At 41.6% G+C, this 12,808-nt stretch overlaps 1 protein-coding gene across 1 annotated transcript in view; it reads left to right on the top strand.

Annotated features, from left to right (window-relative positions):
* LOC144668870 (hepatic and glial cell adhesion molecule-like) overlaps positions 1-12,670 on the top strand; it is a 96,905-nt gene extending 84,235 nt beyond the window's left edge. Inside the window, exon 7 of the mRNA XM_078531311.1 lies at positions 2,962-12,670. Coding sequence (XP_078387437.1) covers positions 2,962-3,252 — 291 coding nt within the window. The 3' untranslated portion in view covers positions 3,253-12,670. The remainder of the gene's footprint in view (positions 1-2,961) is intronic.
* The last annotated feature ends 138 nt before the right edge of the window (positions 12,671-12,808 follow it).

Here is a 12,808-nt window from a genome sequence, read left to right as displayed (position 1 = left end):
AGCAGAAGCAGAGAGGTGGAAGTCGGCAGTGTTGGTGAATAACAGATAAAGAATTAGAAGTTTATCTCAGAGTTAAATAGTTTGCAAACTGTCTCGCTCAGCCTCATAAAGAGGCCAGGGAAAGGGATGGAGTCAGTAGTGAGGACATGGAGTTTGTGACAGGGACCAAAAACAATGACTTTGATCTTCCCAATATTCAGTTGGAAGACATTTCTGCTCATCCACAAGTACTGCATTGGACTGTCACTTCTCAAGTCTCTGTAGTGGGACTTGAACCCACAACCTTGTGACTCATATGAACAGAAGTAATTCAACAGGTCTGGCAGCATCGGCGGAAAAGAGCAAAGTTGACGTTTCGAGTCCTCATGACCCTTCAACAGAACCGAGTTCTGTTGAAGGGTCATGAGGACTCGAAACGTCAACTCTGCTCTTCTCCACCGATGCTGCCAGACCTGCTGAGTTTTTCCAGGTATTTCTGTTTTTGTTTATTTCCAGCATCCGCAGTTTTTTGTTTTTAACAGAAGTAATTCATTCAGCTCCTGAAGCCTGCTCTGCCATTTAACAAGGTCATGACTGAATTGAATCTCCATCCACCTGCCTTGGCTCCATAGCCCTTAATACCCTTGGCTAACAAAAAGCTGTTGATTTCAGATTTAAAATTATTAATTGAAACTGCATTTACTGCTTTTCTGTAGGAGAGAAATCCACACTCCTGCCATTTTTTTGCATGAGGAAGTGTGTTCTAATCTTTCTCATGAATGGCTAGGCTTTAATTCAAAGTCTCTGTCCTCTTGTCCTAGACTCTGCTATCAGTGGTAAAAATGTCTTTTTTTCAAAATCTTAAAAACTTGTATCAAGTTACTTCTTAACATTTTATATTCCAGGGAATACAAGCCTAGTTTATGTAAACTCCTCATAATTGAATTTATAATGCATATGCCAGGGTGCTACCATTGAGCTGCAGGCACAGACAGCAAGTGAGATTGATGAGCAGTTAATCAGCTTTGGTGGATGAATGGTGGTCTAAATTCTAGCAAAATGCCCTGTTCCTCTTTGAATATTGCAACATGATCTTTTATATCCATCCAAATAGGCAGGCAAGGCCTTGGTTTACCATTTTGTCTGAAAGACAAAGAGATAGATTCTTGTCTTTACTATCTGCATATTAAGCACTGCTGGGACAGAGCAGAGAGAAGAGAGGGCAGAGAGGACTGCACTCCTGTTACAGCAACCCTCCCGATCTAATTTCCATTTAGTTAAATGGAAGAAAAATCAGTCATGTAATTGTCCCTTGACATTTTTCTCTGCCCTCCACATTAATAGTGCTTAACATCTGGATGATATCATAGAATCATTGATCTTACAGCGCAGAAGGGGCCATTTGGCCCATCTTTGACAAAGCCATCCACTCCCCTGCTCTTTCTCCATATAACTATAAAATGATCTGCCTAAGGGTAAGTCCTTTGCTCATTCCTCTGCACCTGCCACTCTGGCACTTTCCTCTTTAGTGTTCATAGGCACCTCCCATTTTCAATATCAAGTTGTCTAACATCATCATTCTCTTTCTCCATCCTGGTCTATACCCCTTTAATTTTCATTCATCCTTCAGCAAGTTCTCATACCTTAAAATATGGCCAATCCAACATTGTTGCCTTTTCTTTATGACACTCAGTGATGATCGTTTCTCCTCTTCTTCATTGTTCTTGTGTTTTCTCCAGTTGACCAGCACCATCCTTCTCCAGAACCATATTTCACAAGTTTCTGGTCGTTGGATGTCTGCTTTTCTCTTTCCCTATAAGTCTGCAAATTAACCCTCTTCAAGTACATATTTGATTGCCATTTGAAAGTTCCTATGGAATCTGATTCCAATCAGGTAGTGCAATCCACACCTGTTTGTAAAATATTATCCTCATTTCCCCCTCATTGCCTTTGTCAACGATTTCAAATCTTTGACCTCTGGTTGCCAGAGGAAACAATTTCTCCTAATTGTTCCATCAAAACCCCACATAATTTTAAATGTCTCAGTTAAGTCTTAAAGATCATTGCTCTAAGGAGAACAGTCCTAGCTTCTCCAAACTCTTCCCAAACTGAAGTCTCTCATCCCTAGTATCATGCTGATAGAATCTACTCTACTGTCTCAAGGGCTTTGATATCCTTTCTAAAGCCTGGTTGCCCAGAATTGTATGCAATACTCCAGCTGAGACCTAACCAGTGATTTGTAATGGTAATACAATAATTTCGCGCTCCCTTGGCACTAAACTGAAGTGTCAATCTAGATAATAAGCTCAAGTCTTGGAGTGGAGATTAAATCCAAAATCTTCATATTCAGAGGTGAGAGTTTTTTTTCATTATTTCATGGGACATGGGCATCACTGGCATTTGTTGCCCATCCCTAATTACCCTTGACAGCAGGGTAGTCAACCAGATTGCTTTTGGCCTGGAGTCACATGTAGACCAGTCCAGGTAAGGACAGCAGATTTCCTCCCGTAAGGGACATTAGTAAACCGGATGGGCTTTTGCAACGATCAATGATAGTTTCATGGGATTAGTTTTTAATTCCAGATTTAAAAAAAAACTTAATTGAACTTAAATTCCACCAGCTGCTGTGGTGGGATTTGAACCTGTGTTCCCAGAGCATTTGGCTAGTGACTTTACCACTATGTCACCATCTCCTCTTAGAGGACTGCCAACTGAACCAAACTGACAATCATTTTCTCCTATTTTAATCCATCCTTTCTCAAGGCCTCAAAATGTTTCAATTCCACAGTTCTCCTGGTTTTTTCTTCCTCCTATATTCTATAAATTGAAGCATATCCTCCTTTAACCATGTCACCTTGATTTAATTTGTCTCCTCTCTTGGTATGATTAACTACAAACTCTGCCCTGCACTATGGACTATGTCCTAAATCATCAAGGCTTGTCAAAAACAAATGATCTTACCCAATCCCATGTCTATTCCAGGATTCTCCAGATGCTGAGGAAGACTCCTTAAATGTTTCCAAGAGTGCAGCAGAACAGGCTGGATTCATAGTTTCCTCTGGACCTCCAGCTAGATCCCCAAGACCAGCTGGTCGATCGCCTAGGCGATACAACAGATCTCCCGTCCGATCCCCTGGCTCTACCAGAGCTCACAAATCTCCAAGTAGATCATCCAACTCGCCAGCGCACCAGAGGAGTGCTAACCGCATCATCCGTCCAACAGGGGTCCATATGATTACGGAACAAGACGAGGCTTGTGTGGAAGAAAATTAACGCTTAAAAAATCCTGTATTTTCTTTCATGGACATAAAACATACTGTAGATGCACAAGTATTGGTATCAAAGCCTGGAACGTATCCAGGGTTCTGGCCTCCATTATTGCTTTTCCTGAGTATACATATAATACAGATTACCATAACCCTCGCTCCCTCTAACCACACCTAGCTCCTAGAATGTAAACCAAGGTCAGACCCTAAAACCAAGCACATAAAATATCCCGAAACACATCCCATTTTGAAGGATGACTGTTGACATTTTGCGGAGGGTGGTTTAATTGCTTAGTTTTCAATATCACATGTAAGTGACCCAAATTAAATTTAATGTTGTGAGCGTGAGCATGTAATGATACACCCTTAGAACTTTCCTAGTGAGCTCCCTATGGCCCACTGGGTAAAAATTCCACAAGGTGTGGACCTAAACCACATGGATGAGAAAGATCCACAGTTTGATTTTCTATGCTGAGTTACTAGATCTAAGCTGTGGTGGCTTTGAGTAGATGCAACAATTGGTCTTGATTTCCTTGGGTTGACTGGGGGAAGGGGGATTGGTTTGTTGCTAGGCATTACCCTGCTGAAAAATACATGTGTATGTACATGAATTGAACAGATTTTGGGCTCAGTTTTGAAAGCCCATTATCTATGATTGCCCTTGAAGAATGTCCACCATGGCAAGGTACAGGAGATCTGCAGCTGTACGACCTGTGCCTGGGAGGGGAGTTAATTAGTAAACAATGTTTCTTGGATGGTAGCACCCTTTTAAGGGCCAGAACCAAGACTTCAGTCAATGGAATGAAAGTCACAGTTCCTCCTGTTAACTAGAAGCTGAGATGACGCATTTCACTGGAGCCAGGGCCAAGGATAACCTCTTCGAGGTCAGCTTGGCTTTACTGGGATTGGCCCTTCAAGTCAGGACAATCCCAGAGATTCTGACAAAGCAGGTCAACCTAAAGAAGGGAAAATCACTACATAATCAGGTACAAAAACTACAAGGGAATAAGGTGACTGGTGCAGTAGAAAGCAGGTGGTGACTCAGGCAGTCATATGATGGTTGTGTTTGTTAATCGAGTATGGAGTGGGTCAGCAAGAGTAAGTTCAACTCAAACCCATTACCAATTTAGTCAACTAGGATCAATCCAACTAACAGAAGGGACACCACACAGGACACCCTTGGAGTGGATTTTTACATTTCAGGCAGTAACAGGATGTGTTATTGGTTATTTTATACTATATAAGAAACACAGAAATGTACATTAAACACAGACATGAGGTTGGTTTTTGGTAACTGGTCAGTCCTGATGGTTACTCCTGGGCACTACCCACTAATTTCCTGATCAAAAACGTTAATGTCCATGGACATCAAATGGGCACGGGAATTGGATGTGATGCTTCCTGTAGTCAAACAGTCTTCTACCACTGTCTCCCACATGAAGAATGTCCATTTTGGTGGGGTATGGCAGAGCTGCTGGTGCATGGCCCTCACCCCAGCATGTCCAGGACAGGAGGGAAGACAATCAGGAAATGGAATGCTTTGGAACAACTTTACCTGCAGTTCTCAGTCCCAATAGTGGCTCATACCTTAAATTATTCAAATGTCCAGCCAGTGTCTTCCACAGAAAACTCCCTACAAACAATAGTGAGGACAAGGACTCTGGCTGAACCTATCGAGAGCTTCCACCACTTCCAACCACTATCTTTGTAAACCCTCTGCCTCTCCAAATTTCCTGTCTGCCACTCACAGCCTCTCCAGAACCTCCAGCCCACTGCCTTTCCCAAATCACTGCCTTTCCCGATCATTGCCTTTCCCAACCCTCTGTCACTCCTACACCACCTGCTCCATTGTCCTTGAGCCAGTCATGACAAGATGCTGAGAGCTCAGGATTGGATCCTTCTCTCGTCAAACCTCTCCTGACATTCCTTGCAGGTCTTATAGTCCTGAATACCGTAATCATTTTGGAAAATGTTGTGACAGGAGCATTTCCTTGAAGCAGGAAAAGATCTGCAGCCCTCAGAAGAGTGAACTGATATTGTTTGAATCTCTTAGTGTGTTATACAAGGAGCCAAAATCACAACACGGCATCTGATCACTTTTCGATGTTCAGCTGCAGTTTATTTCTAACATAATGCTTTTTAATCAGCCCATGAGCGCTTTGGATTTACTTGCAGCTTAATGTTACCTTGTACAGTGGTGTTAATACCGTCGATCTATTTGATTCCTCCAGAACAGTATCCAAACTTTCTGCCTCTCCAAATCACTCTGGCGTTCCCTCGATGACCCCACGTTCCACAGTCACTGCTTTTCTTTGATTAAATTCCCTCTTTTTCTTTCTCCTTATATTACTATCTTGGATCTCCCTATGCCATGGGCCAATCACTAGACAAAGCGTTGGGCAGGATACTGCACTTTCTCCTCACCAGCCTCCACCCTCCCTTTGAGATTCTTGTCCTCCCACCTACTCTATGGGGAAGTGGCTGGCTTTCATTCAGCAATTCCACTGAAGGAGGGGACAGGGTGCAGCCATGGGTACCGCCCCACATCTCCGCATTGTGGCACCAAACATTGGGACCTCCAGTGTGCCACATCTGGGTACTCCAGCACTGAGTAACAAATCAATGTCTCAGATGTGGTTTTACATTTGGAGAGCAGATTATGAATGTATGGGCCTTTTGCCTGACCTTCTGAGACCTTTAACCTTTAAAGGGTCATGGAATTCTGGAGCTCTTGCTCCCAAAAAGCTGTTGAGGTTAGGTCAATAGAAAATTTCAAAGCTGAAGTTGATAGATTTTGCTTAGGATATTAAGAAATATGTGTTGTAATACACCTTTAAGTGATTGCAGCATTACATCACTAAAAGGAAGTGTGTCATGCTGCAATCCCTTAAAAGCACATTATACAACAGTTTGGAACCAGGGTGGGTAAATGGAGTTAAGATACGGATTAGCCGTTATCTAATTGAATAGCGAGACAGGCTGAAGATGCTGAATTTCCTACTCCTGTCCCTATATTCTTATGTTCCTCTGTCTCAACAAGTGATAATCTAGCTCATGCTGTTTCAGTAAAATGATTTGGTTTCACCTAGTTGAAATCAAGACTCTGTCATTTACTTTCTATATCAGAGAGGGGAGGTGTACCAGTGATTTGCATGCATTAATATGAACACTATCATGCACTGGGCAAGATGTGCTCCTCTCACCCTCACACACTCCCATTGCTCATTGTTAGCCTATGAAAGCATGAGAGTGGATCTGATATAATCCAAGTTTGATGCTTGCTTTAGATAATGAGAAGCCTTTGCATTGCCTAGACACCAATCGTATGGATGGACTACTAATGTGTACTCAGCCTGTTCTTGCTCTGGTACCTGAATAGAAGATATTATTTCAGGTTAATATTTGGACAACTTAGCCATCATTTTGAGGCATCCAGGTGTGTGTTAGTAATTTAGACACTGCAAAACAGGAGAAATGACAAGAAACTGTGACAAAATATCAATAAAGATTTATTGCAGATTCCTGTACCTCAGTCTCAAAACTAATTTTTTGAACAATCTTTCAGAACATACAAGAGGTACTTGAGCACCAGTGTATCTGATGGCATGCATCCCAATAGGATATTCCAGATATAATCTACATTGGGCCGATAATATTCAATGTTGTGTTTTGGTCATGGTTAATCACACTCCATCGCTATAAGATCTCGGAATCTGAAATTGGGAATATATTGAAGTGCTTAAGTGAAATCTCGAGGAGTTCAGTGTTGAATCTCAAGGCTTAGCTTTTATGATAGTGTAAAAATGGGTGAGGGTGAGTCCACAGCCCATTTATCATCCTTGATGGAAATAAATTAGAGGGAGATGTAACACACTGGTTCACTATCACCCACTTCACAGTGTCCAAGGGAGAACTCTCCACTTTTCTTCAAATCATGAAATAGGATTTTTAATTTCCATTGGAGGGCCGGAACAAGCAGACAGGATTCTCACCTTATCTGGAGGGAAGAACCTCTGGTAATGTATGTTTCCCTCAGTGTTGTACTGCTTTGCCAGCTTAGACTGTGCATTCAAGTCCTGCATAAGGTTTGAATCTGGAACATTATGGCCCAGCAGCAAATGATCCGAGCTGACAAGCCATGAAATGCTTTCCCACTTTTCAGTGTCAACATCAAGTTTACCCAGCTAGATGTGCACAGAGTAGTTGCTGAGTAAGACTCTCTCCTTCCTTCCCTATTAATGTTCCTTATTCAGACTTCAGAAGAGTGCACTCTCTATACCAGGGTGACATTTCCACTTGCAATACTAACTCTCCTCAGTTCCTCCAAGTTTGATTGAGCTCTAAGCAATTTCTGGCTCTGAACCCATATCCACTACAAACAAAGGCTGAGGCTGCCCACATTCATTTCATGTTGAAGTTATAGTCAGTGGCCTTATTTCTTCATTTATTTTTTTTCTGAAATGTGCTATGATATCCAGCTGAAGGGATGAGGAAAACAGCCTTCAATGTACATTAACCTCCCATATCTGAAGCCTCTACCACCTCGGATATGGGCAACAGGCATGTCAGAAAACCATCACTTCCAAGTCACACTCCAACCTGGCCATATGTATCACCATTTCTTCATCATCACTGTGTCAAAATCCTGGAACCCCCTACCTAACAGCACCGTGGGAGCACCTTCAAAGCACAGACTGCAGCAGTTCAAGAGGGGGCTCACCATTACAAATGGAGCTAGGGATAGGCAAAAAATGTTAGCCTACCTTTTAAAAACTATCAAATAGCAGAAAAGTAAAGGGGGAGATGAAGAATGAAACACCTGCTGCTGCTACAACCCAAAACTAATAATACTAATGTCCTCTGCAGAAGAGTGGAAGCCCTACTTGGGTCGATGATGGTTAACTGTGTGAGAGGGAAAGAAAGAAGCGAGCACAGAGGGGATGACTGAATGGAGGGAAGAGGGAAGAAGAGAAAGAGAATGAGAATGAAGAAATCAAGCATATAGTGGCAGAAAATAAAGAGACACAGGGTAAGACAGAAAGCAGGAATGTGGAAGTGAAAGAGCTGATGAGAGAGGCACTGTGAAAGAGAATGGCGAAAAGAGGGCAAATAAGATGATACAGGAGAAATGAAAAGGGAATGGGGGTATATTTCAAATATTTGATTAAGGAGCTGAGATCAATAGATCAGATATTCCTTGTGCACATTGTCACACCTACAGGTGATGAACATTAAAACGCTGTATACCAGTGAGAATTATTTCTAGGGGTATAAAACTCAAAAGTTGTGAATTTATATTAAACTTATTTAGGACCTTAGTCAGCCTGTACTTAGAACTCTGAACACCATACTACAGGAAGGATATAGAAGGGTTGGAGAAAGTGCATTACTAGTCTTTCACCAAGAGTCAATTTGGGGGGACTGAGACAATAGGGAATTTACATAACATCTCAGAGAATGTAGTGCAGAAATAGGCCATTTGGCCCAACTAGTCTGTGCTGTTGTTTATACTCCACAAAAGACTCATCCCATTCGATACACCTCATCTCAGTCTTTCAGCATTTCTATTCCTTTTTCTTGCATGTACTCATCTAGTTCCCTTTTGAAAGCATCTAAGTTATTTTCCCTCAACTACTTCCTGTGGTAGTGAGTTCTGCATTTTTATTACACTCTGATGAGAAGAAATTTCTTCTTATTTCCCTATTGGAAAAGATTAGTAGCCAGCTTTTATTTATCACCTCTAGTCTTGGATTCTCCCACAAATGGGAACATTCTCTCCCTATAAAGACAGCTATCAGGTCACCTCTAATTTCTTAAAGACAAAAGCCCCAACCTGTTCAATCTTTCCTGATAGCTGTAACCTCTCAATTCTGGGACCAATATTGTAAACTTTTTTTTGTGCATTTCTTAATCTATGGCCTTTTAATAGTATTGAGACCAGACTTTCATCAGTTCTGATGTAAGATCATCGACCTGAAACATTAACTCTGTTTCTCTCTCCACAGATGCTGCCAGACCCGCTGAGTATTTCCAGCATTTTCAGTTTTTATTTCAGATATCCAGCCTCAGCAGTATTTTGCTTTTGTATAAGGCCTGGTTCTGTTATGGGTCGGAGTTTAAGATGTACTTGGTCAGGATCGATAGGGACTGCTGGAGGCAAGCAGTTGGCAAACATTAACTTTCATTAAATGCTATTCCAACAATGTACAGGATAAGGCTTAGCATGAGGCTTCACATAGAACTGTCAGCATACTCTATCATGTGACCTTACATCACTGATGATGTCGACAGCTATTTACATATTTAACATTAGTCCTTTACATCTCCCTCAAGTCTCTGACTCGATTGAATACATTATCCTACACTGGTCAATAATTATTCCTCCACCAACAGCACTAAAACAGGTTAATTGGTTATTATAACATTTCTGGTAGTCGGACATTGCTGTGCACAAATTGTTCAAAGATCTTTCATTGGCTGTAAAGTACTTTGGGATGTCTTTGGTCAAGAAAAGCACTACTTAAATGAATTTTTTCTTCTGCAGACTGCAACTCCCCTTCTTGGATGATGCAATCGATAAACAAAAGGACCCCTCACAGTCATTGCAAAATATAAGCACTTTAAATTTTATTCATTTATTTTACACGAGATTGCAATTGTAACATTTAGAAAAGAATGTATTGCTAAAGTCTGAATCATTAGACAATAAAATATTACAGAGAGAATACTAAAGGCACTTTATCCAGTCTACATTGCAACTCAAGCTTCATTTGGAATGAGCAAGTGCATGAAATTGTGCTTGCCCCTTTAAGGGGTATTTCCTATCAAGTTTAATTTAAAAGAATGATTCACCCCATACACCAACGTTCGAACAATGTCCTTGCGACTTAGGAGTGGAGCTGCTCACGACATATTTGGGTCATTATCTTGTCATTTTTCTCACACGGCAGATGCACCCTTAAGAAGCTGATATTTTGGTCAAACACACACAAAAGCAAGTGGAGATATTTGGGTCCGTGGATTATGGAATCAGAGTTGAAAGCTTGAGTGCAAATGGTTTCATCGTGTTTTGTGGAGCAGAGCAATGGCATTGCAAAATTTGGATTTGGGGTCTGCAGCATGGAATTACTGTTGTGCTATAGCTTAAAGAGCGTTAATACCTTAACCTCTCTCACCTCCTATAAGATGATCCTTAAAACTCCAAGGTTTTGGTCATTGTCGTCATATCTGCTTCTTTGTCTTGGTACCAATTTTTGTCTGACTACACTCCTGTGAAGTAGCTTGGGATGTTTTACGACAGTAAAGGCACTATATAAGTTTTTGTCATCTTTATTTGATATTCTTTTATCCAGTATTGAAGGAAATGCTTAATTATTTAAAATTCCACACAGACTATCATCACAACATTCTTGGGTCCCAATCAGTAATTCTAGGCTGATATGCTCAACTGGGCCAAATCCATCTTCACTCGATCTACTCAGGTGCACCTGCTATCAGAGGCCATTTGATAGCAATCAGCAGTTGGAACCTGCAGTGATCTTCCTCCCACTTTCCCAGCTTTGGATCAAGTACAGAACCCTTTACAAATTGCTTGCTACCTCTGTGCCAGGAGTAGAAAGCCAACATGAGCAATGCTAGGGACTGAAAAAGGTTAAAAGGAGACTTGGAATGCCGCAGTACAATAGCTCAGTGGAGAAATTGTGGTCAGGCCCACTCACAGCCTAAAGGAATTTTAAGTCTTACAATTTTTTTGTTCCAGTAACCATGGTAGCCTACCTTATTATAGAAAGCAATTCTGTTAAAAGACTGACGGGGGAGTTTGGCACTACTTAAGAACACACCCACTCAGCTAGAGTTGGTGATGATGTTCATCGGTTACATAAACAATAATGGATTATCTGATTGTTGTAATTTTCCATACAGAGAGTGATTTTTTTAAGCCAGCTGGTCAAAAGTCAGAAAGAACAACTGTCAAGAATTACAGTTGGACAGTCGATCAGGTCAACCATGGGTGTTACAGAGCATGAAGGGATTGACAGGAAACATTAGAAACAACTTAAGAAACGGTTGCTGAAAATAGCTCCACAAATTTACAAACCTTTTTGCTCATTTTTTTCACATAAGAAAAAAATGCCACAGTATCCCCTGTTTAACATCAATCTTTCCATTTAAGTACTGGGATCCTCATTTAGTACACAGTGTACTGTGGTGACATTACTGGAGTTTTAAAAAATATTCTTTCGTGGGATGTGGGCATCACTGGCAAGGCCAGCATTTGCAGTCCACCCCTAATTGCCCGTGAACTGAGCAGCTTGCTGGACCATTTCAGAGGGAGGTTAAGAGTCAACTACATTGCTGTGGGCCTGGAGATGCATTTAGGTCAGACCGGGTAACAATGGCAGATTTCCTTCCCCAAAAGATCATTAGTGAACCAGATGGATTGTTACAATAATCAATGGTAGCTTCATGGTCACCGCTACTGAGGCTAACTTTCAACTGAATTCAAATTCCGCCATCTGCTGTGGTGGGATTTGAACTCATGTCCCCATAGCAACAGTTTGGTCCTCTGGATTACTAGTCTAGTGACATCAGCCACTGTCTCCCCTGACTAATAATCCAGAGGCCTGGACAAATGCTGTGGAAACATGAGCTCATGGTGGAATTTAAATTCATGTTACTTAATTTAATCTGGAATAAGCTAGTGGCAGTAATGATTGTCCTGAAGACCCATCTGGTTCATTAACGTTCTTCAGGGAAGGGAATCTGCTGTCCTGACCTGGTCTGGCCTACATGCGACTCTGGATCCACAGCAATGTGATTGATTCTGAACTGCCCTCTGAATTAGTCCAACCAGCACTGCAGTTGTATCAAACTGCTACTGTGAGTGTATCTACACCACAGGGACAGTAGCAGTTCAAGAAGACGCTCACCCCAATCTTCTCAAGGGTAGTTAGGGATGGCAACAAATGCTGACCTTACCAGCGATGCTCACATCCCTTGAAAGAATGAAAAAAAAATTGGGGTCAGCACTCTCTGATCACTTTACGAGGCCATTTGGAATGCTTGCCTTTTTCCCCTAAATTGGACACAAACACTCTTCCACCTTGTGTTGAAATCCTGACTCACTGCACTGTCTCTCACTCAATCTTTTCCATTGCTTCATGAAATATAGAGCTCCCCTCAGCTTTCTCTCTCCCCTACAATATACTAGCTTTTCAAATCCATGCTGGATGTCTCTGAATTATCACGCATTAATTTACCTTGTCCTTCCTCCTGCCCTTTGCAGCCTTGATAATATCAAACACCCTTCAACCTTTGCCTAGATTTTTCAATAAAAGATAAAAAGCTTCTTTGGCACTCAGTAGTGGAAATAAATGTTCTACAGATTGAGTTACCCATTAACTCTACCAATATAGAAAGAAGTCCAGCAATCCAACTAGGCACCAGGGTTGCCAACTCTGATAGGATGTATTCCTCGAGGTTTCATCACACGATCTCCAACCTCCAACTGTCCCACCCCAACCATTGGTCACCCAACATGTCCATGTGTGGTGCACCTCCCT

This window comes from Cetorhinus maximus, chromosome 2 (assembly GCF_964194155.1).
Source record: "Cetorhinus maximus chromosome 2, sCetMax3.hap1.1, whole genome shotgun sequence".
NCBI lineage: Eukaryota > Metazoa > Chordata > Chondrichthyes > Lamniformes > Cetorhinidae > Cetorhinus > Cetorhinus maximus.
Note: the sequence above shows the minus strand (reverse complement) of the source record. Positions and strands in the feature narration are given on the sequence as shown.